Source organism: Hirundo rustica, chromosome 1 (genome assembly GCF_015227805.2).
Source record: "Hirundo rustica isolate bHirRus1 chromosome 1, bHirRus1.pri.v3, whole genome shotgun sequence".
Lineage (NCBI taxonomy): Eukaryota > Metazoa > Chordata > Aves > Passeriformes > Hirundinidae > Hirundo > Hirundo rustica.
The window spans coordinates 134,794,311-134,821,251 of NC_053450.1; the positions used below are offsets into that span (position 1 = coordinate 134,794,311).

The 26,941-nt window shown below is 37.6% G+C and overlaps 1 protein-coding gene across 1 annotated transcript in view; it reads right to left on the reverse strand.

Annotated features, from left to right (window-relative positions):
- RUNDC3B (RUN domain containing 3B) overlaps positions 1-26,528 on the reverse strand; it is a 51,160-nt gene extending 24,632 nt beyond the window's left edge. The window contains exons 1-7 of the mRNA XM_040058383.2: positions 26,236-26,528; positions 18,976-19,091; positions 10,842-10,975; positions 8,762-8,847; positions 5,670-5,759; positions 2,481-2,561; positions 633-801 (exon numbers count right to left, since the gene is read on the reverse strand). Coding sequence (XP_039914317.1) covers positions 633-801; positions 2,481-2,561; positions 5,670-5,759; positions 8,762-8,847; positions 10,842-10,975; positions 18,976-19,091; positions 26,236-26,339 — 780 coding nt within the window. The 5' untranslated portion in view covers positions 26,340-26,528. The remainder of the gene's footprint in view (positions 1-632; positions 802-2,480; positions 2,562-5,669; positions 5,760-8,761; positions 8,848-10,841; positions 10,976-18,975; positions 19,092-26,235) is intronic.
- Between the last annotated feature and the right edge of the window lie 413 nt (positions 26,529-26,941).

A 26,941-nucleotide genomic window follows, 5' to 3' on the forward strand; every position in this document is an offset into this window, starting at 1 on the left:
GAAAACATACCTTTGGTTTCTGTAGTTACATTCCATATGCCACCTAAATTAAAATCCAACACAAACACATCCTTTCCTGTTTTCCTTTCCCATTCTGCTTCAATCAAGTTGTAAAACTACCTTTTTTCTAAAAACCCACTTCAGTATCACTGAGAAGATAGTTTTGCCTTTAATCTAAATGGATTACTTTGCTGATCCTTTTTGTTTAGTTTAAGACTAGGTGTTAAAGTTTAACATCACTATCATCATAAAAGCCTTCAACTGTCAGTCTACCTGCAACAATAAAAATCTGTGACTTCTAAAGAAGAGAAAATTCACGTGAACTTCAAGCTCACAACCTAACAGCATTAGCAATACAGTGTCTGTAACTCCGAGATTGGAAAAAGAAGCCAAAGCTTCTACATTAGATTGATCTCTAAATTATTGCTGTTCTCTTCCCCAACTCATCAAGCCTCTTTTCCCTCAAATCAGTGAGCAAAGATGCTTGGATACTCTGAGGATCATAAAATTTAGGACCACTGACATGAAGCTAAACAATATCTAATAATATATATTCCTGCCTTTACTTGGGTCACCAGTTGGGTGGTGATGAGCTTTGGTTCCATAGCCCCCACACAAAACCAATCTTTTACCTTCTGTTCCAATGCAAGCCGGTACTTCTGTTCTACCCTTTTGCATTTGTTGTACCAACTGTTTTCATCTGTGATGAAAGGAGGACCAATGTTCTCTGGAGTGCTGCCTTCACTGCCACTACTGCCCAGCGTTCTTAGCTCTTCTTCATCGCTGCTGATACTGTCAGAACTGAAGAATCATATTTATTAGCCAAGTCAAAAGCTGTGCTTATAAAAATGCAAATTCTGGTTGAAATTGAAACATTGCATTTCTTTAAAACCTCTGCAAAAAGAGAAAAAAAAAAAAAAAACAACCCAACCTGAAATGTTGGGATATGATGAATTAGTAAACAGAACTTGGATTTCAAGATTTCGTTTCTATAGCCACCTAAAAAATAGGCAAAAATCTGCTTGTGACCTTTGTCAAGTTAGACAACTGCATGTGGGCTACTTTCCTAAATACAAAGGGTAAATGCATTACAATATGCTATCTAAGGAAGTGATGACTTACCATTTTCTTCACAAATTCAGGGTAAAGGGTAGTTTCTAAAAATAGATTTTGGTGGGTTTTTTTAAAAAAAAGCAGAAACCAAAGAAAGTGGTTGTCATTATGTTTAACCACGACAAATTTAAATCAGAATGTGTATCTATGTTTATAGCAAAGATCCTATGTGTGTTACTTCACAGTAACTTCACAGTATCTTCCTACGTAGTAAGTAAACTCATTGTTAAAATATTTTCATCTCTTCCAGAATCAATGCATGCTAGAGAATGCAGACATCTGTCTCAAAGACAAGAATTTATTTTAGTCTAGGAAAGACAGAGGGGATGTCATCAATGCATTTAAGTACTTCAAAGGTATGTGTCAAGAGGATGCTGCCAGGCTCTTTTCAGTGGTGCCCAGTGACAGGATGAGGAGCATTGGCCATAAACTAGAACACAAGTTCCACCTCAACATGAAGTAGAACTTTACACTGAGGGTGGCAGAGCACTGGCACAGGCTGCCCAGGGAGGTTGTAGTGTCCCTCTCTGGAGACATTCCTGCTCCAGGTGACCCTGTCTTGGCAGGGGCTTGGACTGGATGATTTCCAAAGGTGCCTTCCAACCCTAACAATTCTGTGATTCTGATTTATCCCAGTACCCACTGGAAAATCTTCCCTTACAACTGTATTTACCCCTACACTAACAGAATTTGCTAGATTTTTTTTTTAAGTAGTGATTTGCATAACCCCATGATCCTGCCATGATACAAGCTGAATCACAATTTGTCCCTAACATGTCAGCTAGTAAGAACTTCAAGGGAGTAACTGGGATGTTTCATCTTCAGCTGTACATCTTCAACACTATTTCTAACTGCTTCTCTTATTTTGGTAAACCCAATAACAGAAAACATAGCATTAATTTCCATGCTTTTTGGTGATGTCAAATTGCTACTTGATTTATTAAATAGTGAGAATTGTTTTGATTATTAATCATAAGGCTGATCAGAGGAGCAAAAAAGTCAGAGCAGCTAAAAAGTCAGTTTACATAGCCACTGGTCACAACTTTCTGTTATGTGCTAATGGCTTATATTGCCTACGTCATATATTACATTTATCAGGGTATATATAATTTTTATTTACAAAATAACTATTTTTTAGTTTTATGGCTACACAGAAAAGGCCTAAGAGAAAGAACAGCTTGGTCTGGTGATCATCAAAGGAGATGCAGCATTTGTTTCCCACTGAACTGTTGTTCTGAATCAAGGAAACAAATTAGCATGACTCACATTTCATTTTGCATATGAAATGAAAAATAAGAGGCCCAATAAAAAGTAAATTTTTGCCAATGAAAAACAATTTTAAAAAGCAGTGTACAGCTAAAAAGTACCTTTGGGTGAACTTCAAGTACGGTGTATAGTCTATGACAGCTGGATAGCTTCCATCCAATCCCTCACCCTTCAGACAAAAACTGATAAAAGAGAGCAACAAAAATAAGTTTATTACAAGAAAATTAAATGACAGTGACAGTTGAATATTACCAACCTGAAACTTAATTTTTTGTAACTTTTCGGTGCTATAAACCCTAATTTTTAAACATTCACTTTTATTCTTAATAATACAGAGAGATGACGAATAACAGGAAAGCTAACTGAAGTAGCAGAAACAGAAGAATTATGGACAAGCTTGGAATTTTCCCATTCTACTAAGTAAAAAGTAATATTCTCAAAAATATATCAGGGTTTTTCTCCTTTCAGACACTTACAGGTGCTGAGGTGCAGAGAGCTGAGGAAGATAAATGAAACTAACTTTTGGAAAACATTCTTAAATGGCTGTAGCTTTATAAACCTTTTATTTACACTGTATTCTTTTTTTTTGCTGGAAATAAATTATTGCATTTGAACCATGTTTAATTATCACAGAAGTGCCAAAGTTATCATGCTTCTACAAGGCTCATATTCCTCATTCCTCCTATCTGTTATTGTTAAACAGATTCTAGTACGTCATAGCTTTTGCTAACTGAATTGCAAAGTGGAATTTCTGACAATGCAGTAATTTAAGTGCTATTTGGGAAGTACATCTCAGGAGTTGTTGGGTTTTTTCCCCCACCCAAAAAAATAAAAACAAAGAAAGTAAAAAAGCACCCCTCCAAGATCACAATTACCTAATTCCATGTTGATGTGAGGGGAGAAAAAAAAAATCAGATTATGTTCTCACACAAGTTCTCTCATCTCCAGCCCAATCTTGTATTTACAGTTCCACACAGATATGCTAGCTAACATTTATGAGACACTGAACTGAAAGAAAATCTCATATATAACATGCAAAAAATGGCTACAGATTCTTAGCCATTCAAATCACAATACTATGAAGGCTCTGCTCAGTGGTGCCAAACAATAGGACAGGAGTCAAATGGCAGAAACTGATGCACAGAAAATTCCACCTCAGTATGAGGAAGTTCTTCTTACTGTGCAGCTGACCACGCTCTGGAACAGATTGTCCAGAGAGGTCGTGGAGTCCCTCACTGGAGATATTCAAGAACCATCTGGACACAATCCTGTATGATGTGCTCTGGGATAACCCTGACTGAGCAGGGAGGTTGGATCAGACAACCCACTGTGGTCCCTCCCAACCTGAAACATTCTGTGATATGTGCCACAATAAAAACTCCTGTAGTACTAAGCCCCCATTTTGCACAGAAAATTCTTAGACTCTTAAAAGCTGCACTGCAAAATGTAGATGTCTTCGAGAGCCAATCAGTAGTCTGAATACCATTAACAGGGTCCTTTATATTAGAAATCAGAGGACAAAGAAAGAACAAGTAAACTCATACAACTAAGCTCTCACACCCTAGTATGTACCTCTGTGAGAGACAAACACAGTCAATTGATGATTATTTATGAGAGGATTTACATACTGCAGACCTAATCTTGCAATGCTTATTCATGTACAGCTGTAGTCCTTCCAAGTACAGGGCTAATACAAATGCAGTTTAATTTCAAATTATGTAAAGCTTAAACTAATAAAATGTGGTAAGATTTGAATTTTGCTGTACCCAAGGTTAGCACTCTTATCACCCTGCAGCACACTTCTGTTCTTCCACAACATATGTTGAGGACGTAAGTTAAGCCAACCTAATGACACAATGCTGGAAAAAGAAGCTATCCTGTATTTTCAACCTCTCCCTCCCCATTTTTTCCTTTTTTTTAAAATGCAAACATGACACTCCACTCCTTACAGTGGTATTGGCACTTGTCTGACTCCATGATCGTTCAGCAGCCATCAATACCTGTATTTTTAGGCTTTTTTTTTTTTTTCCCCTTTCCCCACCCAGTTGAGTTCCACAGCCAGCTGAACTAAATGCTCTTTACCACCAGAAAGGGAAAACATTGCTCATTCCTTATTTGTTCCTTTTCTTCTCTAAGTAGTATTCTCCCATAACCTCTACCACTAATAGGATGCTTCTGTGAACCAAACTAGCTAACAACAAAAGAACTATCCAGTCCTCCTACTGGAGATGTTTTTTCATTCTTCAACAATTTAAGCTAGCTCATAGAAGGGTCCAACAAGCCTAGCACAGAGGTAAATAAACAGCAGTAAATCTCTGAAGAGCCTTTTGGCAACGGTCAATCGTCCACTGCCATCTAATCAATGCATCCAGCGAGGTTACTTTTCTGTTTTCAGGCGGTTTACCTCCTATATTGGTTTGTGACAAGTGTTACTGCTACTGCAAGGTAAATACTAAGAGTGAACTGACTGAAGAATGAAGAACAGCATTATTAGTCTCCTTTTCCATGTGCCGGATTATGAAACACTCTGCCAGTGGCTCTGCCCAAGGTTAAATTAGTCCAACCAGGCATATCAACAAGGTCTTTCAGCAGCCAGGTTCTATCTTTTTATAGGCACTGTAATCTTTATAAATTGCTGATTTTTTTTTTTTAAATATATATACATATATAGACATACCATGTTGGTTTTTTTGTTATCAAGGGTGTGCTTGCACCTTTGTTACCTCAAAGCCACAGAATTAATCATATAGTAAAGCCCACAAAAACCTGGCTAGAAATTGCAAAGGTCAGTTAATGTAAGCAGTTCAGCTGCAGGTAATTTTAACACAAATTGATATTAAATGGTCATTCGTAGGTTACATTTTTTAAATCTAGAAGTGATAAAGAATACCTTCTACATATGCAGTTACAATGCTGTCCTTGAGTACCAGGACATAACCAAGTACTTAATCACACACTTTTCCTTACAGTTTAAAACTAACTTTAAAAGATGTCATGTCTATAAGCTTCATTTAATAGGTTTCAAATATCTTCTGCAATTATACTTCTGATTCCTTTTAAGATTTTGATACCTGAAAAAACTACCCCATAATCATGCAGTTATATAAAAGCATAACTAAGTTCTTATCTAGAAGAGCGACTCAAGATCTCTCTTGCCCCCATCTTCACCTCAACCTAAGTTTTGTCTCTCAAACTACCACAGAAATTTAAGAATGTTTTCCATTTCCATCCAAATTGATTTATAAGTACTTTTCCTCCACATTTTGTTATAAAGCACACAAATACAGTACCTGAAATCAATTGCATTCAGTCCCAACAGCATACCAGCAAGCATATTTGCTTCTTCACCAAGAACAATTGCTCCATCTTCATAAAACCTCCTTCAATAAAAAAGAAATACTTTCAGCTATTTTTCATATTTAACAGAAAACTGAAGAAATCCATTTCAAATAAAAAGAATTCATGAACCCCAGAGGCATTCATATTTCATTTCAAATAATGCCAACTAATAGACTACATAGCACAAAACACCACAATCTTAAAGCACAGAAGAATTTAGACATAAGCAAAAAGAATTTTGAGTATTTGTCCTATGAACTAGTAGGACGGGATGGATAAAATGTAAAAAAAAAAAAAAAGAAGGTATGTTATACTTTACCTCTAAAAGTATGAATTTGTGTCATGTACATAAAGAAATAATGATTCCATCACATGAAAAGAAGTTCTCTCTTACAATTGTATTTGCAGGTTCTTTTAAAGTTCAACATTCAATTTTCATTTTTAGTAGCTGTTCTTTTTTAAAAAACTATTTTCACAAATCAGCTAAAATATTGCATGCTGGAAGGTCATCACAATTCACCTGAGAATTACATGTGGCAAGAGGGAAACCAAGAGGTGTTCAGTACCAAAGGCAAGATTGAAATGTCACTTACTAAGATCAGAGACACACAGCTCACCTTTACATTCTAGCAGCAGATGAGTGCAAGAAGGTGCCAGATTACTGAATATAACCTACATTTCAGACAAGTACCAGCAATATTGCCCTATAAAAACTCCATCTGTTTTAATAAGAATTGCAGTGAAAGCCTCTGGATTGTTCAGAGGAAGCTCCAGTTAGCTGCATGGTGAACATCCAGAAAATAGATGTTTGAGGCACAGCTCCAGGAACTGAATTTTGTTATAATGTATGCTGTAAGAAGTCCCAGTTTTGCAGCTTTGTAACAGACATCCATTTGCTATGAGGAGATGAGTTGTCCAAGATCTCGGATGTTCTCAGTAGAAGGAAGAAATCTGGTAGACTATCTCTCAGAAGACAGATTATAGTCCTGATAGTGAGGCCAGGAACAAACTCAGCTCTATACTCTCTGACTTCAGGAAGGCTAAGCTGGCTGAGCCACAGCACTGAGCTAGGGGGACTCCACAGTCTGATTCAGCACAGTGACTCTCATTTGTGAACAAACAGCAGTGCCCCCAGTACATGCAGATTAGCAGCCATTTCAGGGGCATTTGTAAAATCACTGCCAGGTACCAATCTGCACTGAGTTCTTGTAAAATAGGACAGGGCACACCTTCAATGGTGAGATGCAGAAGTTTGCCTGGCAGTGCCAGTGTTAAAGAGAGCTGTAGCAATCCAGCAAAACCAAGAGTTCCCTTGGAAAACCCACAAATCTTGATTCAGTGCTATACACTTGACATCTCACAACACAACAGTCTGCTATAACTTAAGAGACTCACCAATTCGTTAGAAAAATAAGTCTGTGCCCATGCCTAATCCAACCCCCTTTCCAAGTGTAATATGCACATCCAGCACTAAGAATGTGCTGCTTCACTCAAGTACTAACTCCAGGCACCTAAACACAACAGTGAGGTTTCAAAAGAGCTATCAGCATGATACATAATCTTGTGTTCTACATATACACGTGTAACACAAGAAATTTATAGTTTACAGAAATAGTTAATAAATATGCATACAGTAAAATAGAAGATTTAAAATGCTAAATAAATTATGCAAATCATCACCCAAAAAATCATGTCAGTTATTAGGTATCTGAAATCCCACATGGGAAAGAAAATACATCCACTGTTGCTAGTGGCTTTGAAATTCATACAACCAAAACCTGAAAATGTAATTTTTATTTCCATTAGATGTATTTTAAAATATTACTTCAAAAGAAACTTTGCACTTACTATGTTTGGAATGCAAGAGAAGTTGTTTCCAAAAGCTATACCACTGAAAGAACATTCAAATATATTAAACATTAACATGTTCAAATAAATGAATTTGAAACTGCTAATCAAATAAGACCATTGTTATCCACTAACAAACTACACTACCAAAACAGGGACAAAGAATGTACTAATTAACTACATAATTTGTGACCCTACTCTTCCTCATCTCCTTCTCAAAAACCCATGTGACTTTTCAGTTTGAAGCAGCGTAAGTAAATCTTTTCCAGATTTTCTTTGTTTTATGTGCTTCTTTTCTCCTATAAACACAAGCGAATCTGGGTAAAATGAGACAACAGGTTTTGAAACTGCAATGAAATTGAATGTTTACCTAGTTATATTTCAAAGTCAGCTTAATACTGGGAAAATATATGGAGATCTCTGGACAAATAGCATTAAAACAAATAATACTCTATATGAACAGAAGTCCTTACATGGAAAATTCTTCCTGTTTTAATAGCCCATTCATTATGCCTAAACTTTGAGAGTTCAACATAAAGTACATGTTACAGATCCACTTGTATTCTGATGACATCATCAAAAATCTGTAAGACATACTCGTTATGAGATAAAATATCATCTAGAGATCGCATTATCTAAAACCAGTCCAAAACTGCCCGATTATTCTTTACCACAAAGCATATTCTCATCCCTGTTTTTTCATTAGAATTTAAAACAAAAATCTGTTACACACTTTTCTTATTATATCAAGAATAGCTATGCCTGATTACTAATTCTGCTACTCTACACTTCTCAAGAGGTTGCTGGAATTCTCTTCTATTTTCTGAAAGAGTTATAATTTCTTTTTTTTATTGAGTCCTTAGGCTGTCTATCAATTTTGAAAGGAATACTACATCTACCCTTACTACACCACAATTTCAGATTTAGTTCCTACTTTAGAGAGCTTTTCTTTGCTTCTGACTTTTCAAGAATTCCAGGCTTATTTTCACATTGTTTAAATCACGAAAAGATTTTCAATTTTGCAGTTTTACCCATGCTAAAACCAAATCCATACCAACTCTAGATACTAGATTACAGGTCTTTCATTGAGGACATCCTTTACTATACAAATCAAGTGCACCATTCACTTCTAAACATAAGTCCCTCACTTAAACAACATTTACTAAAATATTACAAAAATAAAATTCTTGTAGACCTGGTTGTTTTGAAGTCTCTCAGAGCTGTGGAAATGTATTCAGACAAATGTTTTTCCATAAGTGCTACTCTTATCCATGCTCGACCCTGCAAGGCAAAACAGGTATCAAATATTTAAATGTTACAGAAAGAAGCAGTTTTACAATCTGAATAGTAATACCATTGGTTTACCTGAGTAAATGACTGATTAACAAAACTAGCATTAAACAGAAACAGTTGCTAGGATGTACTTCATTAGAGCAATAATGAAAATGAAAAACTCATTCTTACAAGGAGACAAAGTTTATTGTGAAATAAAGTTATCCAAAATTTTAAGGAGAGGGTGGAGGGATTTTTCTTTAATTATCTGCTCCAGCCTTTTGAAAGGCCCATGTATGTGAGAGGCAGCAGATCAGGGCAGAAAGCTTTACATTTTAAAGTCAATGGTATTTGAGGCTTCCTGTTGTTTCCAGAGTAAAGTGGCAGTAACTTGTCCTCAAAGTGATTGTGTCCATTCAAATATTTGAGGGATTTACATAAAAAACTGAGTTGTGCAATATTTTTCCCCCTCCGTAACAACATAATTATAGAAGGTGCTCGTAGAATACAGACATGAAACCAAATCCAAGAGGCCTAAATCTTGTAGAGTCTAAACGCAAAACTTCACTAGAAGAGTTCCATAAACAACAGCAATAACTTTAAAAAATAACCCTTAGGAAAGTACGTAGTGCACAGGATTGTACCTTACAAGAGGGAGACATTCCAATGGCTGCCACAGTTATGACTGTGTTTTTGAGAACACCAGTAACATTTCTTGTAAACCATATAAACTTACAGACACTTATGTAAGTAGTAAGATGCCTTTATGCCTAATATATTGGTGCTTATTGGCAACCATCTGAACATCGCTACAGACATTCTACCAGAACCACTAATGGATTATAATCCTAGAAAGATGGAGAGAGACTTTTTACAAGAGCATGTAGTGACAGGACAACGGGGAGTAGCTTAAGCTAAAAGAGAGTAGGAAGCTGTCTCTTCCCGCAGCAGGGGAATTGGAACTAGATGGTCTTCAAGATCCCTTCCAATCCAAATCATTCCAAGACTCTACGAAATGCGAAATAAAATTGCTTTCATGAATACCAACATCATAGCAAAAAATTTAACATAGAGTGCACTGAAATGAAAAGCACATTTACTTGGATAGCTGCCTTTACGTTGCATTTATTTAGAATATGACTGAAACCATAAAACTGATGCTGCTGCTTAGCTAAGGACTAAAGCCTCTGCACCTCCAGTGAAAGCAGAGCCAACTAGCACTGGCAAACCCTTGCTGACAGCTTCCAGGCTGAGGAGGACACTTATTTCAACCACCAGTCAAACATGCACAAGATGGGTATTTGTGTCAACATGCTCTCCATCTTTTCATATCCAAACATTCAAAATACTCCCCTAAAAAACTGAACACTGTTCTCCACACTCATTGCACAAATTAGGTTCTCTGTCTACTATTTGGCACAAAGTATTCCATAGAGTAATGGAAAGTTTTAATCTATTTATGAGAACATTTCAGAAAATAGCCTTGCATCTCATTATCTACTGAATATAAATATTCGTATCTATTAAAGTCTTAGAATTCAGAAACACCTTTAAAATAAATCTTAAAAGCTGACCACACCTATTCTATCAATAAATAAATTCTATACAAAGAAAAATTACTACAAGGGGAAAGAAAAAAAAAATCACACATTTTCTATAATTTTCATATTTCTTAGGCATGTCCGCAAGAACATAATTTCCCTTAAAATCCTGTGATTTCAAAAAATTAGGTAAGGTAAAATAATCTGAGGACAATCATTTTATAATATAACACAATCACTGAATAGAGAATGTTTTCTACTGATTAAGAAATCTTAAAGGAAACACATTCTGATTTTAAAGTGGGGCTTTTTAAAAGCAAATATTTACTAGGCACATTAAAAAATAATATTTTGAACAATGAAAAAATGTGTAGAGTAAACTAAGTACTATGCTTTTTTTACAGGTATAGAAATGTCACAGCAATGTAATAAAAAGGTCACTTTAGCCTTTCTCTTCCCTACCTTAGCTCTAGAAGAACCGACATTCTCCATGTTCTCAATACTGCAGATGCAATTGTGAGAGACTTTGCGGCAAGCTACGCGAATGTAGTCCCAGAAACTACGAGGACTTTCATAGCCGAACCAGGTGATCTGACCTTAAACCAAAATACAAGATACATAAAAAATTTATGAACCTCCCTCTCTGCTCACTGGAGATAAATGTAATTTAATACTCCCCGATATGCTGCCTTTACTGAAAGGATTTTATACAAACAACTCCGTGAATTCCTACTGAAAACTGACTCACAGATGTAGAAAAAGTTGCATTATGCAGCTCCCCCTGCTTTGAAAGTGATGCACAAAGAGAAGTTCAGGGCTTTGTGTATACATGTGTATTTTCTTGGTTTTTTTCTTGTTATTATGCTAAAATAATACTCAAGAGTCCTTCACAGAACTCTTCAGTCACAACAGACCACAGACCTGTGACTTAAAAATATTAAGTATTTATGCTATTTCTATAGGTAGTATATACATTTCACTAATACAGTCAAGTAGAGAGAGTTTTGTTCTTATAAATTATATAAATAAAAATAAAAAATACCACTTTGCAGTGGTAGTGTTATCTTTATTTTAGAAGCAGAAATAAACTTTCAAAATGTACTTTTAATTTGAAGAGAAGCTGATGCATAAACAAAAAGTTTTACAGTCACTATTTCTTTTGAGTATACACAGAACATCCCCTCAGAATCTGAGCAAAAATAATTGGGCAGATCATTACCCCTTCTGGAACTACAACCAAAATCCTTAATTTTTTTTCTGGTTTGCAATGTATTGCACTTAGAAAATGAAAGGCAAAACTACAAAGCACTTGCAACATCTCCACATGAACTTCAGCAGCAGCACAACAGCTCAACCCTGTTTTTCAGAGTGAACAGCACACTGTTCTCACTTTGGACATACCTGCAAACAGGTATGGAACAAGTGAGGTTAATATTGCCTTCTGGTGACTGCCAGCATTGCTACGTGCAAAACCTTGTCTCCATATAAAATGAGATCTTATTTTTAAGCTAATTTTATCTTATTTCAAGTCTCGAATTGCACTTATGAAGCTTTACTAATGTATGAGAAAGACTTCTCCTTTTCTGCAGAAAGCTCAAATTTTAAGAAAGTGATACTGCAAATCATACATACTGAAAATAAAATACAAAATACGCGTTTTTATCTGACATGACTAGACTTAGCTTCAAGCATAGCAAAAGTAGTGTAAAAGATCTGTCCCCCAAGAGCTGAAGAAATTCAAATGGCAAGTTCTTCTTCCCCTAGAGGGTACTTGTCACTTGACTTTGTGGTCCATCTGCTTCCTTAACCACAGATACATTTATTAAATTCAAAGCACGATAAAAGACTTTAAAAAAATCCAAAAAAGCCACAAGCAGGAAGAAATAATATATATTACTCAATATGCCAAAGAAAAAATAGAATTCCAAAGTGCCACAGTTACTCTAGTTTTAGATCTGTTTGGCTCGAAGGACTAAAAGAAAAGAAATTCCACAAGGTAAGCACTTTTACAATCTTACTGGTTTTATTGAAATGCCAAGTTTAGTGGACAGCAACAAAAATTCAACAGTATTTTTAAAACACAAAAAGCTACAGATATTTTTCATATTCTTCACCAAATCAAAAACATTTCTGCCATAGGAATTGTACCTTCAAAATTAAATGCAGCTAGGGTGTAAAGACGACTTCATACCATCAATTTCACTTCCAACTAATAAAGGCAAACATGTGATATAATTTTATGGCTTTTTTCAAACTATCTTAAGGGCAGAACAAATTTAGCAAAAAACAGTTTCGCTCCAGTTTTCTGAAGCTGCTAATGCAAGGAAGCTCCTTTTAAAATTGAACACCTGAAAAAGACATGGTCATTTAAAACAAGAAATAACTTTATAACAGAAATCCACACCAGCACACAGCACGCACTTGGTGTACACTGACTAAGAATGCCAGCTGGCCATAATTTAACATATTCTGACATTACAGTGGGTTTCCATCTCATTCCAGCTCTGAGAGGGAGTGCAACAAGTTTCAGACTTCAGCAGGAATTTTCTTCACTTGAAACTCACAGCCAGCTCAGCACCTTTTGTGAACCATGGTCTCCTATATTTCACTATTCTGTCCCTACAACTTTAAACCCTGCCTACACTCTCATGATTAATATAATCTGAAGAAAAACTTTCTCAACCTATCTATAAAAAGTTTTTAAAAATACTGGAAAAGACTGACTGAGAATAGTGAGAATGTACTTTAAGAATTACTAAATAAGATACTAAACTATAGATTTATTAATTTAAAAGGTTTCAGCATGTGAAATCTTATTTGGCCCTCAAAGCACGCAATGCACGCAGCCATGAGAAGTCTCAAGAACGAGAAATGAAATAGCTCCCACTACTCAGCACTTGTCCGGCTTTGCCTGCAGTAATGTGTCCAGTTCCGGTCTCTACAGTTCAAGGACAGGATCAGTTTGGAGAGGCTCCGAAGGAAGGTCACAAAGATCCCCAAAGGGCTTTTGAACCTGTTCCATGAGGAAAGACTGAAGGCACTAGGCCTTTTCTCTCTAGGGAAGAGAAGGCACGGTACTTACAGGAGGTGAAGGCTTCTCTTCACAAGGAGCCACACAGAAGACAAAAGTCAACACAGACACGTTGCACTGGGAGAGATTTCATCCCAACAAAGAAATTTTTTACAATAAGAACCAAAATTCACTGTGACAATATCCCCAGTGATGTGGTAGAGTTTCCATCGCTGGAGGTTTTCAAGACGTGATTGGACAGGGTGCCAGATACTCTCATCTAGACTCCCATTCCCAAATGACTGGTCCAGATGATTCTTCAAGAACCCTTGAACCTGGGATGTTCTATGATTTCTAAATCATATCTAATTTTTTCTTAAGATCTTAATAAAATTGAAAGCTAGTTTTAGTATAGAACTTGCATTCTGTCAAAGTACTTCTTAAGGAAAGATGAAGTTTCTCAGGAGGTACACAGGACAAAGAGCATGTGGTCTTTGCTGTGAAATTCATAGGTGATCTGAAGATTTAGAAGCTGACAGCTACTCCAACAAATTATGTTGGTTTTGTCAGCCAAACAGAATTGTTAGGTAAGCATGGAAGCTGCATGTGTAATATTAAATTTTTTTCCAGTAAATTCCATTCCTGTCTATAGAACTGCAAAGCAAATAGAAACAATATTGTGACTTTTTTTTTGCTTTCACCACATTTTTGCATACTGCTGCATACCTACTTGTATCAACCCATTTCTGTTCCAACAACTAGATACAAAAATCCAGTTATTGCAGGTCCTTTTCATGCCCAAGAAATTTTTCACAAATAAGATTACACAGTTTGATCCCTACTCAATCACACTCCAATTTAGTTTACGAAGTTCCACAGTTGCAAAGAAGTAATGACTAGGATGCTCCAAGGTACAGACAGGTTTTCTCCAGATTTCCCTCTGTTATTTATTTTGCAGCAAATTTTTCTATCCACTAAAAAGGAAGTTTTAGTACAACTTCTTGATAATAAACTGGTGTGATCTTTGAGGAATTTCTGAGATACCTAGCCTTATTTCGAGCCCATGGACGTAAAATGCGTCATTAAATACTCAGAGAAGTTCATAAACTCCATCCTTCAAGACAATTATAAATTCATTTACAGTTTTTCTCCATACAAGAAGAATCAACTAAACCAAAAATTACACAAGAGCTCTCTTGTTTCTTCTTAGTCAAAAAGAATAATGGGTCACTACGTGTGTATAGATACTAAATCCAGTAATAAAAGCTATTCTGCTAACAACATTACTGCACCAAATAAAGACCTACTACAGCTGTATGTTTACTTTCTTTTTCACGATAGTAGTGCCTTTAGTTCTTATATCCTTAACCTAACTTTTAAACTCCATTTTATCACCATTACCTAATTATTTAATCCATCAGACTTGTTTCTCTCAGAACAAAGATCATCACAAGCTGCATTTTACTTACTCAAAGAACTCCTAAAATTTAGGAGCTACATAGATTGGATAGATAAATGCAGCTTCCATGGACAGCCCTAGCAGAAACTTTTGACATGTTTACAGTGCCTCCTAAATGCACAGAAAAACAGACATACAAAGCTGTCAGAGTCAAAATAGCACAGTACAGCATATATTTTGTGTCCTCATGGTGGTAAATGCAAGTGTACAGATAACAAGTGTGCTCATAGTAAATATGATATGCAAAAATTATACAAGTCACAAGCAAGATGCACTAGATACATTTACACACTGACACCTGGCACTATTTCTAAACACACATACTGGTAGCAGTTTGGATATCAAACATTTTTGTTTCACAAAGGATAGTACACTGAAAACATAGTAAGTCAGCAAATACATCCAGGAGACTAGTTTTCAGAGATATGTTTGAGATGATGGCCATAGAAATCTACAATAGTTATTCATGTTTTTCAGTACTAACTCACTTAACACTAACTTAAAGTGATAGGAAAAGGCAGAAAATAATACAATCTAGTTATATAATAAAGACAAAGTACACATCACTTTGAAATTACTTCAGGTTTTAAATCAGCTTGGATATATCTGAGATCAAATCCCAAGTACTGTTGCTGAACACTTTTGATGTCCTACCATTTCTGCACTACCCATATATACTTAGCTGGTCTGATAAAAAAGACACTTACAGGAAATATACCTGAAAAATGCGTGGCCAGGCATGAAAACAAGAAGCCACAGAGATGACAGCAAGATACTGCATCATCTCCACAGTACAGAATGGTCAAGAATGGAAAAAATTTCAAACAAATATATGAGAAAAAAAATGGCTCTTGAAATGATTCACCTTGCTTTAAAGATTATCAAACACACATACATTTGTACACAAACTTGTAAAATCCCTTTCAGGACTATAGGTCTAATTTGGACCTTCAAATACATTGTCCCTGTATCCTCCCAGAGTAACACAATTTCTGCTGTATTGTAAAACCATGCAAAAGCTTTTCCCTAAGAAATAAGAGTAATTAGTATCTTTTTTTCCCTGTTACTTCTTCTCTCCTCCCTTTTCAAGATTTTCAACTGCCCTGTCTAGTAGTATCACATCTTGCCAGCGGGGATGCTGCACAGTTTAATTCAATGACCAGAAAGACATGTGCCTTAATATCCTCCTCATTACAATCTTTGGTCTGCTCCATGTTCTCAATACATCTAGCACTGGGAGGAAGTACCAGGTATACTGCCCATACGCAGCACAGGGAAATAGCTCTCCACTTTCTAGAGCTTAAGGCAGTCCTTTGGAAATCAGCTAATGCAGCTTGCTCAAACTCTCTTGTCCTTAGGGCAACTCAGATTGCTTTTACTGCCAACAGTGGCCTATCCCTGCCTGATACTTATTGACAGTACATGTAGCTGTAAGGTAGTGCCACAGTATCTCCTGTTACCTTTTTTGGAACTATTTTGGTGTCATATGTGCCAAGTTTTCTGTATCACATGAACAGATGTATTTATTCAAGGGGTATTTACAGACCTCTGTTGTGCGAGCTGGTTTGTTTCTGCCAATCTCATTTTACTACTAAGCAAATACCCATATGTAAAATATTCTTAAGAATATGAGCAGCTGAGCTAAAAAAGTGCATTCATAGGGAAAGTCGTCAGTTTTCTGCCTGTTGGACTTCTTGGTCTGGCTTGCTACAGGACCCCGTAAAGACCACAGCCAGGAAAGGTAAGCACAAAATCAAAGCTGGGCAGTAGGGGGAGAACAAAAATCTGTAGCAAACTGCACTGAGTTTAAGAAACATCATGAAGATTTTCATTACAACTGGACAATATCATAAGTAATCTGTGACAGCCCTACTTTGAGCAAGAGGTTGGACTGGATGACATCTAAAACCTTTCAAAAATTTAATTCTTCAATGAGAGCGAATGTAAAAAAAAAAAATCAACAAAACCACTCATGGTGGTTAAATTAAAAATGCTATTTCATGACCCTTTTGCTATCACGAGCATCAGATCAGGTAGCTATCAAAAATCCATTTTATATGGTGCTTGTGTTTCTACAATGACCATTTTTTCCAGAGTACAGAGGACAACATAAGGCTTGGACAACTACTATTACAAAAATTTTAATTGCAATGGTTTTAGAAAAAGCATAAAATTCTAATCCCTGCAGCTGAACTGTTTTCCCTTTAAAACAACCATCCTTCTTTCTGCCATTTTGGGTTTGGGTTTTTTTGTCTGGACCCTAATTAAGCACTAAACCAATAAACAGAAACAGTCACTATATTCCATCAAGACTACGCTCTGCTCCTTAAAAATACATTAAATTTAATGTCAGAACAGTTACCAGTAAAATTTTTCTAATAAAAGTAAACTTTATAACATAAAGTAAGTACTTTTTTTTAATTCTTCCTTCCTCACCCAGTACTTCCAGAGGAAGCTAAAGATTAAGAACTCTTGTTTGCCATGGCCTTAAAGCAAAATTCTATATACTTAAACTCTCAAATCTGGATCATCATTTAACTACACTGCCATGAGATTATCCTGACTACTTTGATACAATGAAGCTATTTATCTTACCATAGACAAGCAGATCAAATACGTTTCTGCCAGTTTCAAAACAATTTATACAACCCACTGCAGTCACCAGTCTGCTTTTAGTCTATTCCTACTGACACAAAGTATGCATTCAGAATATATTAGTTGATTCCATCAATAAAACACAATTTTTTTCAAGCCGTAGTTGTAGAATACATACCCTCTTCAAATTCGAAGTGTCATGGTACACTTCTTATCACAATTTCTGTTGTTTTTTGTTTGATTGTTTGTTTTAATTACATGCAGTCAACTAACTTATTACCAAAACATTCTCTGTTTGCAACACAATTCACAAATTCCTGCCTTTTTCTGTAACTTTAACTCTGCAAACTTAGAAAACCATACTAGCAATTACAAAGGGAAGACTGAAACAAAAATTTAGGTATTTGAGTTTCTCCATTTCTTACTTGAAATTATTTTTTACTTGCAAATTCCATTTGCCAACCTGTCAAATCTGCTTCTCTGTACTGCCTGTCCTGAATAAAAGACTGTGAAGCAAAAGAATGTTGACAAAAAAAAAAAAATTACAATGACTTTTGCACAAATATTGCTGAAGCTGGAGGAGAAGGAGAATAGAGAGCAATTTCCCTGCAGTCAAGCTGCTAAATACCCATAATCACTCCAAAAATCTTTGTCACAATGTGACAAACCCTTTTTCTACCATACTGTGCACCATTTCTTTCCTTCTCTGGGAGAAACACAGCAGGTAGTAATCGTGCTACTCAAATGTCAGCCTACACACAGTATTGTTCACAAAGCTTGGTTATGAATATTAAAAAGTATGAAAATGAGTAGATTGTCAGATTACTCATCTATATTTAGATGATTATGATGTTCATCATAATCCTCAAATCATTTCAGAAACTGTACACAGAACTGAGAAATGAGAAGACGCTTCCAACATCCTCTTCTAGTGACCATTACTGCTAAAGCACACTGTTCTCTGAGCAAAGCAGCTTGCTCTAGAACAACTGGAAAATGCAAATAAACATTATCTGGAATTTGAACATCTGACTTGATACAAGAAGAAAATCAACATTCCAGCAGAAAAAACAGCTTCACTAAAGGGGTGGGGCAATAGAATGAAAGGACCTAAAAACAGGATCTGGAAAAGAAGGCAACAAAAGCAAGGAACAGGAAGAAATGGGAGCAGCACCAGATAGGCTCTGTAGCTCCTGCTGAAGCAGATAACATAATTGTCTTTTAGACTCTTAGGACACAGTCTTATCATAAAGCAGAAAAGCAGACAGAGCTCAGCACCATGGCAACATTCACTTGCTTAATTACCAGCCCAGAAGGCTTCCAACAAGATCACGGGAAACATGTTTCACAGAAATAGTTGCTTTCAGTTTTCCATAGTAATGCAGAAAATTAGGAAGCTAACAGCAATAGGACAGACACACAAAGCAAGGCAGTGCTTTCATTCAGCATCAAGGAGTTTGTACAGACGCATGTTTGTTTTGTATAAACAAATTCTCATGGCACAGTCATCACCAGTAAGGAAGTTAACATACCTTTCAGTCGATGACTTAGAATCTGCTCCAGAATAGCCGCAAAATTATTAAATTCAGGGGAAGTATCATCGATAGTTTCAAAACAGGAACGGTCAATCAGAGTCTTGACTGAAAACCTAGAGCAAAAATACAGGACAATCATAAATTATATAAATAATTAGGGTCCTCTATAGCAGGGCAGTAGTTTGTATAAATCAAAAGAGCAAGAAAGCATAATCCACCTTGATGATTTCAAGTTCAGTGCAAGCAACAGGAACATGCAAAACGTTCAGATATAGCGTAGAAGTGCAATTGTCATTGTTGGTCTTAGGCATAAAGCCTTAAAAATGGAAAGAAAACATAAATCCTCACCTTTTCCTCACATAGAAATGAGCTAATTATTTTTCTCTTCTCTAAACTATTTTAATGAAGTTGTAGAAAAACAAGCATGCAAAAGCATCCAACATCAACTTCTCTTTGTAATCCTAAACATAACCTTTTTATGCTTGACATTTTGTCAGTGTTCCTTTTATTCCCAAAAATCCATGTCCAATAATCAGAAATACAAACTTTATCCTATTATGAGAACACTACTTTCATCCTAATGCAAAAATAATCTAGACATATTATAAAACAATGATTTTTTATGCATTGTTAACTCTACATTCACTTAGGCTGATTTCCCTGTGAATGAGGGTAATCCTTATTCAGCACTACATTACTTCATTATTATGCTAGAAAAGCTTTCAGTTTCAATGATCTAACACTTAAAATTGGAAAGGCTGAATCAAGTCACTGTAAAAAGCAGACAGGATGTAACTAGTCAACTGGCCAGTTTGCCATGTTTAGTTACACCTACATTTATACAAACTTTTATTCTTATTCAGAGGATAGTTTAAACCACAACAAATGTGACAAAAAATTGTTTTCCTTTTGCCTTCATAATTTTGATCATCATCCATTTTTATTTGCCTTTCTGTAACCTGTTCTTCCAGTTGTCGATTTCACAGTTCTCAAACATCAAAGGATTAAATCTGGAGCATTTACTATGGTTTTTTGCAACAATCTTATTTGTATTAATATTAATTTGTACAGCCTGAGGAGGTAGTTTTCACAACACTCAAATGTGAACAGTACCAATTCAGGATGTTCTCACTCTGCCTGCTCCTCCCAGATCCTACACTTGAGTGAGCACCAGCTTTCTCAGTTTTGCCAGTTCTTTTTATGGTGCTCACCACGAACTATTCTAGATTTTCAGTACTGGAAAGCAGGGGAGAACTGACTCTTAAATATGGATACATTCATAAAAAATATTCTCTACAGCATCTCAACACAAGCACTTCTATGGCACTGCTGTAGAAGCAGCACAGCATTATAGGCATGGGCAGGAACAAAGCTCCTTACACGGGTACTATTTTGAAATGCTCTGTACTACAGAAGTAGTGCCTAAGAAGCACCTCCTTAGTGGAGTCAGCACAGCCTTCTGATGCACAAAACTAATATGCTCAAACTAAATTGACACATAGCTCAAGAGTTTCCACTCAATTTTATTTTACTCAGTAAGCTTCTGAATAAAAACTCCCTATTTTACCTTTCCTGCAAGCTTCAATTGTTGTAGTGTTTTTTTGCAGAACAGGAATTAGGAGTGAATGAGGGTGGAGGAGGAAGCTTCTCCTGCAGTGCCAAATTATGTCTCAGTTTTTAACTCCTCCACATTTTAACCAATTCTGAGTAAGTGAGAGACAACGCATGCCCACCAGAAAACGGCTATTGACTCATCTAATGGCAGAACTTATTGTTTCCTCAAAGTTATATCAGAGTTGAGAAGTTTTTGATTAAAAAAACAACTTCATTTTGAAAAACAAATGCCTATAGCAATGCCATGACTAAGCTAATATTAATTGTAACAAGATGAGTCCTCCCACACCATGCAGGTCTGAAAAAGATATGATGCAGCACATAACTCACAGATCCATACAGGAGATAGACAGTGAGTTAGCAGAGTGATGTACTGCCCCGTATGCAGGAATATCATCCTAAAACTCAGAGATACGACCATCCATAAACTGCAAAATCAAGCAGAGTACAATTTAAAGCTAATTTTTCCTGTATTCAATGTCATACTTGAAAGTTCACTAACTAATATTGTATGGGATACCTATTCAGAAATGGAGATATATTCAAGAAGAAACACTTAAGAGCAATTCCACAAACACTTCTAAAAATCAGAGATAGGTTTGTTGAATTGTGGTTTGTGTGGGGTTTTTTTGTTGTTGGTTTTTTTTTGTTGTTTTTTTAATTTAAAGTATTCTTCAACTCAACTGAAGAAAAAAAAAATCTAGTATTTAAGGAACCAAAAAATGTTATATACCTAGGGTGAGATTATAAAAGACAGTCTAAGAGCTCATCATCAAAACGGTGTCATTTTTAAGTGCTCATATTACTGCCACAACATTAGAAATGTGAATTTTCCTCTGTCTATTGTAGCCTTTCACCAAAACCCTAAACCTTTATAGCCAAGTTCAGTTAAATTTGCTTTTAGGAGAACTTACAGGGAGTGCAAGTACATACTTACTTCCATAGACCAGGAAGATAACAGCACTACCAAGCAAAATCTGATTCAAATATTTTATTTAGATTTTAAAAAAACTCTTAGGTAAATACTTGTATGTTATCTTTTTTCCTCCAAATACTACCAAGAAGCAGTCATATATTTAAGTGCAAGTTAAATGAGCACATTTTGCGTATTTGATATTCACACTTCACCATGTTTTCTATGTATATTGGAAAAAGGATTGAGGGTGTATAGAAGTCATGCCTTTGGAAAAAGGTTACACTGTAAGCACTAAGTAAGCAATTCTCAGTTGTTTACAAAAAAAATTGTTTACAGTGTATGGGCCCCAGACCATAAAGTCCACACCCTTGCAGACTGAAATCAAGAAACAAAAGGTCAGGTTGAAAGTATGCAAGAGCTATGAATAAAAAATGTCCAAATAGCTAGAGCTGGAGCTGTTTTCTTGGTTCCCTGTATTGCTCCCATCTTCACAGAACCTCTAAGGATGGAAAAGACCCTTATTACCATGGAGTCCAACCTTAACAGTGCCATGTCCACCACTAAACCATGTACCCAAGTGCCATATCAATATTTTCTTGGAACACTTCCAGGAATGGTGTTCCTCCCACATCCCAGGGCATTCTGTTCCAATGCCTGACCACCCCTTCTGCAAAGAAATTTCTCTGAATACCCAATCTAAACCTCCCTGGTGCAACTCAAGGCTTTCTCCTCTTGTCCTGTCACTTGCTACCGAGGAAAAGAGCCCAAGCACCACCACACTCCATCTATTCTCCACTGGGAGAAAAGTGCCACACCAAAGCAACAGTCTGCTTACACATTAGAGGTTAACTTCCAGGTGGACTAAAAGTAGATGAGTAATGTTGCTTCTGTTGCTATCACACCTGTTGCTTCAAGACTTTTTTAAAAAATGTCTTTTATTCAACACTTCCCATTACGTTACTGCAACAACTTTTACTCCCCAACTTTCCTTGGGTTTTTTTTATACTGTATTTTTTTTAATACAGTAACTGCCATTGGAGAGATTCCAATATCAGTGTTTCATGAACTCTGGTGTTTTTGGACTATTATACATTTTTCTCTGTCACAAATCTACTCTTGCCTGAGCCAAAAAAAAGACGTAGAAACAGTAGCATTCTCCAACCTTAAAAGGACCATTTGAATTTTTTAAGATTGAGACATTCTGGAATAAGAAAGACTTAAACCAATCTTTTTACGGTAGGTTCTTCCACTGCTTTGCAAGATGTGCAAAAAGGTCTCTCAAGTTTCTTGAATAACTCCAAAGCAAAGCCTTTTGTGGATACATCCCACATCTATAGGCTTATTTCCAAAACAGCAACAAGCCTCTAACCAAAAAGCAGGAAATTAGACTGCTGTATGAATCTGTTCCTTTTCATTGTCAGATTCTGCACCTCCTTTTACATTTTCTAACAAATGAAAGGATTTTGGCAGGATTACTTAGCTTGCAATTTGGAAAGTATCATTAAAATACAATTTTAAAGAATTCAAACTATTACTATAGAATCATCCCCAAGATTATGAAACAATATGCCTTATGCTAAACATAGCTCGGTCATGAAACCTGACAGTTCAGCTAACGGTCAATGTCAGTGCAACAGGTTTTATGTGTATCAGCAAAATCACTGTTTAAAAAACGTATTTCCTAATAGTTGTTCCATTCTGTGTCAACATTCCGCATTTAAGCTATGAACATCACTTCTGAGGCCCACCTCAGTTGCTCTGTATCTATACGAATCTTTGATCTATGAATCCTATTGAAGACCGGATTAAAATAAGTTGAACAATCTGTAACTAGTAAAATATCTCAGTGCCACTTACTGGAAAATTAAAGGATCAAACTTCAGGGAAAACAGGTAAGGAGAGAGACAAAGCTGAGAACATGCATTATGTACTCAAAGAAAAAAAGGCCTGTGTCACCACGACACACAAAGCAGTCACACGAGACAAGAGATTTTCGCACGGCAGAGGTCCTTCTCTGATCCAGCTCAAAGCTGAGACCAGGCTGAGAGAGAGCCTCTTTGTTTTATTTCTTACTTTTTATACATTTGTGGGTCTAGCAGAAGATTGGCTTTTAGAGTTTTCACCTCTCAAGCCAACTGGCCAGACCAGCCATCAGTTACAATTGTTTTCAGGTTAGAAATATGCAAAGGACAGAGAATGAAAAACAAAGGATTTGTTTATGTTACATATGTGGGAAAAGTTAGAAAACTGCTCTTAATATCGTGCAGTAACTAAAAATCTGACTCCATTTATGAAAATTCAAAAGGCTATAAAAAACTCAGAAAAACCACGGTAACAGTCCTGAGAATAATTCCAATTTAAATCATGGCTGTGCAGTTACAATGACACAGCCATGCATTTTCACATGCAATTGATTTATGGAACTTAAGTATCTATGTCACTTTCCATGGTTACAGTGACACTCAACATTTCAGTGGAGAAAAACTGTTCTTTCCAAAAACCTGTAAATATGAGAAACTATCCACATCTGCAGAAGGAGTTAGATATCATCACAGTAAGAAAAGATGAAAAGCCTAAAGTCTGGTATAATTATTAAATAAAAATATGCTAAATTGAAGCTTTGACAAAAATAATTCATTAAATTATCAGAGACTCTTAACAGATGGTAACTCAGAAGAGTATCTTCCTTGTGATCTTTCCCCTTCACTGGGGAGCAGGCCATACCATCCAAATTTGATTGAGTCAACTGACTGGAGCTATTTTTTACCAGAACAATTTCTTATTTACATAGAATTCTGATTGAAATTTACTCTTTTACTCTTTTCAATACTAACTTGGCTATTCCTAACAAGTAACACTTTTCTGTAATAGAAAATGTGTAATAACTACAGTAAAGTACAGAAATACATTAAATATTTACTCTTATACTGGCAAATATAAATATAAATAAATGTACATACATCATAATAATGCAAATACTTTATCCTCAACATCCTTTCCAAATTTTAATGCATATTCACAAACTGAGATCTTCAGGCTTTGTGAAGATAAAGCAAAATTAAGTTGCTTTACTAAAAAAAATTAAAATACACCAATCTCAAGTAGTTTCTGCAGTAGCTCATTGTTTCATATGTATTTAACTGAATTTCCTCAGATTGCTAAGCATTTTTAAATACATTACACCACCATTTCAACTTCAGGACAAGGACATCAAATAAACTAAAAAAACAGTGTAACAGCACAGAGTACAGAAGAGTTCTTCTCTAGTGGCAGGCAGAAAAAAATAACAAGTTGTGTAGAGTAAAATATATTCCTTTAAAAAGAATTGTTTATATCCTGTACAATTGTGTCATTACTTGATAAAACTGGTGTTTTCCTGAGCACGCAGATTGGCAATATCTGCATCTCTGTAACAACAGTGAAACTGAAAACTTCTATTTCTATTACTTAAGCTGCTGCAGCATGTTTGATGAATTTTTTAAAAAATTTTTTTGTTGTTGTGTATCTTTTTCACAGGCAGGAGCAGAGGTAAGCTTACAAGCTTGGAAAAAGAATAGTACTGATGCTACTCAGATACTATGACTTGAAAGAATACTGAAGCAAATTCATGAGATGAATTACACAGTCACACTTTGTAAAACCTGCTAACAGTATACCATGGAGGGGGGGAAAAAAAAAAAAAAAAAAAAAAGTAAAAAATATGAGGTTCAATAGGTTATTAAAAATCCTGCTGCAGCATTAAGTGATGATAGTATAAAACTATCTAATAGTTGTCCTGGCACTTAAGTAAGACTTGCGAGAACTAAAATTATATCACAACCTTCATGAATCTGTTGAAGACCTTTCCCAGATAATATTGAAATTACTTAAATAACTTCAAAATTAAGCAATTGAAACAAAGGACCGAATGCAGCCAATGCTACCAGCATATCCACGTATTTAAAAGTTTTTCATGACGTTACAGGTCAGTGCAGCACACCTGGAAATGCTGCATGAATTCCACAGTGACAGCAGTGGAAACGCTTCAATGGAACGCCATAGAAACTGTTATTAAGCTTGCATAAGATGCTTTAAAAAAAAAAAAAAAGTAAGACATTTGAATACAGTAGCTCCAGTACTGCAGATCTCCTGATCTAGATTTCGTAGATAAAAATATCCCGGAGCGCAGCCTCTTCGGGATGCTCCTGCGGCACCGGCGCGCTCGCAGGAGCACACGGCCAGCGGCCTCCCCGGCGGCTCGAACCTCTTCCCTCCGGATACATCCCGTTAACGCTAAACCTCATCACATTAACTCCGAGCCCAACGCGCCGCCGGAGCGCGTCAATTGAAGGGCAGCTACACCAGCTGAGCCCGCACGAGTCCAGCGCTGCCGAGCGCTCATCCTGCCCTGCCTTGCGCCCGAGGACGCAAGCATGGTGCCGAAAACAGACCTCTCAGTCCCCCGCTTTCAAAGAGGCCACTCGACGGCCCGCAGCAGCGGCACTGCCGGTGAGCCCCTGCCCTTCGCCCGGACACCCTCCCGCGAACGCTCCCTCGGGAGCTGAGTCAGGATGGATGGAGGAGGCTGCCCTACCCCCGCGGGGGCCGGCACCGGCCTCCCTCCCCCGGGCAGGGCTGCGGCGGGGCCGCCACCCGCGCTCCAGCCCCCGACCCAGCTGTGCGGAGCGGGGGCGACAGCGAAGGGGAACGTCCCCTCGGGGGGGGCATGGCCCCGGCCCGGGGCTCACCTGCACACCGTGATCAAGTTCCGCCTCTCCACCGCGGCGTTGCGGGACGGGACGCTCTTTCTCCGGGCGGAGACGTTGAGCCCCCCTAAGCCGAGGGACGCCATCTCCGCTGGGCAGGGCAGGTGGAGCCGCCGGGGTTGGCGCGGAGCCTTTGTTCCCGGCCTCCCGCTCTCCAGGATGCTGCGCCTGCCGCCGCCGCACGCGGACGAGAAGGAAGCGGATGAGGAGGCCCCCGTGCTTTCCCCGCTCCTCCTCCCGCTGCCCGGTCCCGGAGCGCCCGAGGCAGCGGCGGGTCGGGCGGGGATGCGCGGGGACCCCGCGGCGGGGGCGGCTCGGCCCCCCCCCGCTCCCGGCAGCCGGGCCGCCACAGCGCCGCAGAGCGCCGGCGCCGCCAGCCAATCAGCGCGCGGGGGGCGCGGCGCCGGCGCCGCTTGGCGGCGCTCCCCGGGGCAGGGGGCGCCCCCCAGGGGCGCGCGCCCGGCGGAAGCGGGCGGGGGGCGCCGCACCTGAGGCGGCGGCGGGGCGCGGCGGGGGCGGCCCTCGGCCGCAACCCCGAGGGGGCCCTGCAGCTCTCCCAGCGTCTATAAAATCGTGGTCTTCCTTTAATTGTTATCAGTTCGTTCCCTTCTTAGCGCTTTGGCGTCTAGAATGCGAGAACTTCCCTGGTTGTGGCTTTTAGAGTTGGAAATGCTGTCAGCCGTTAATT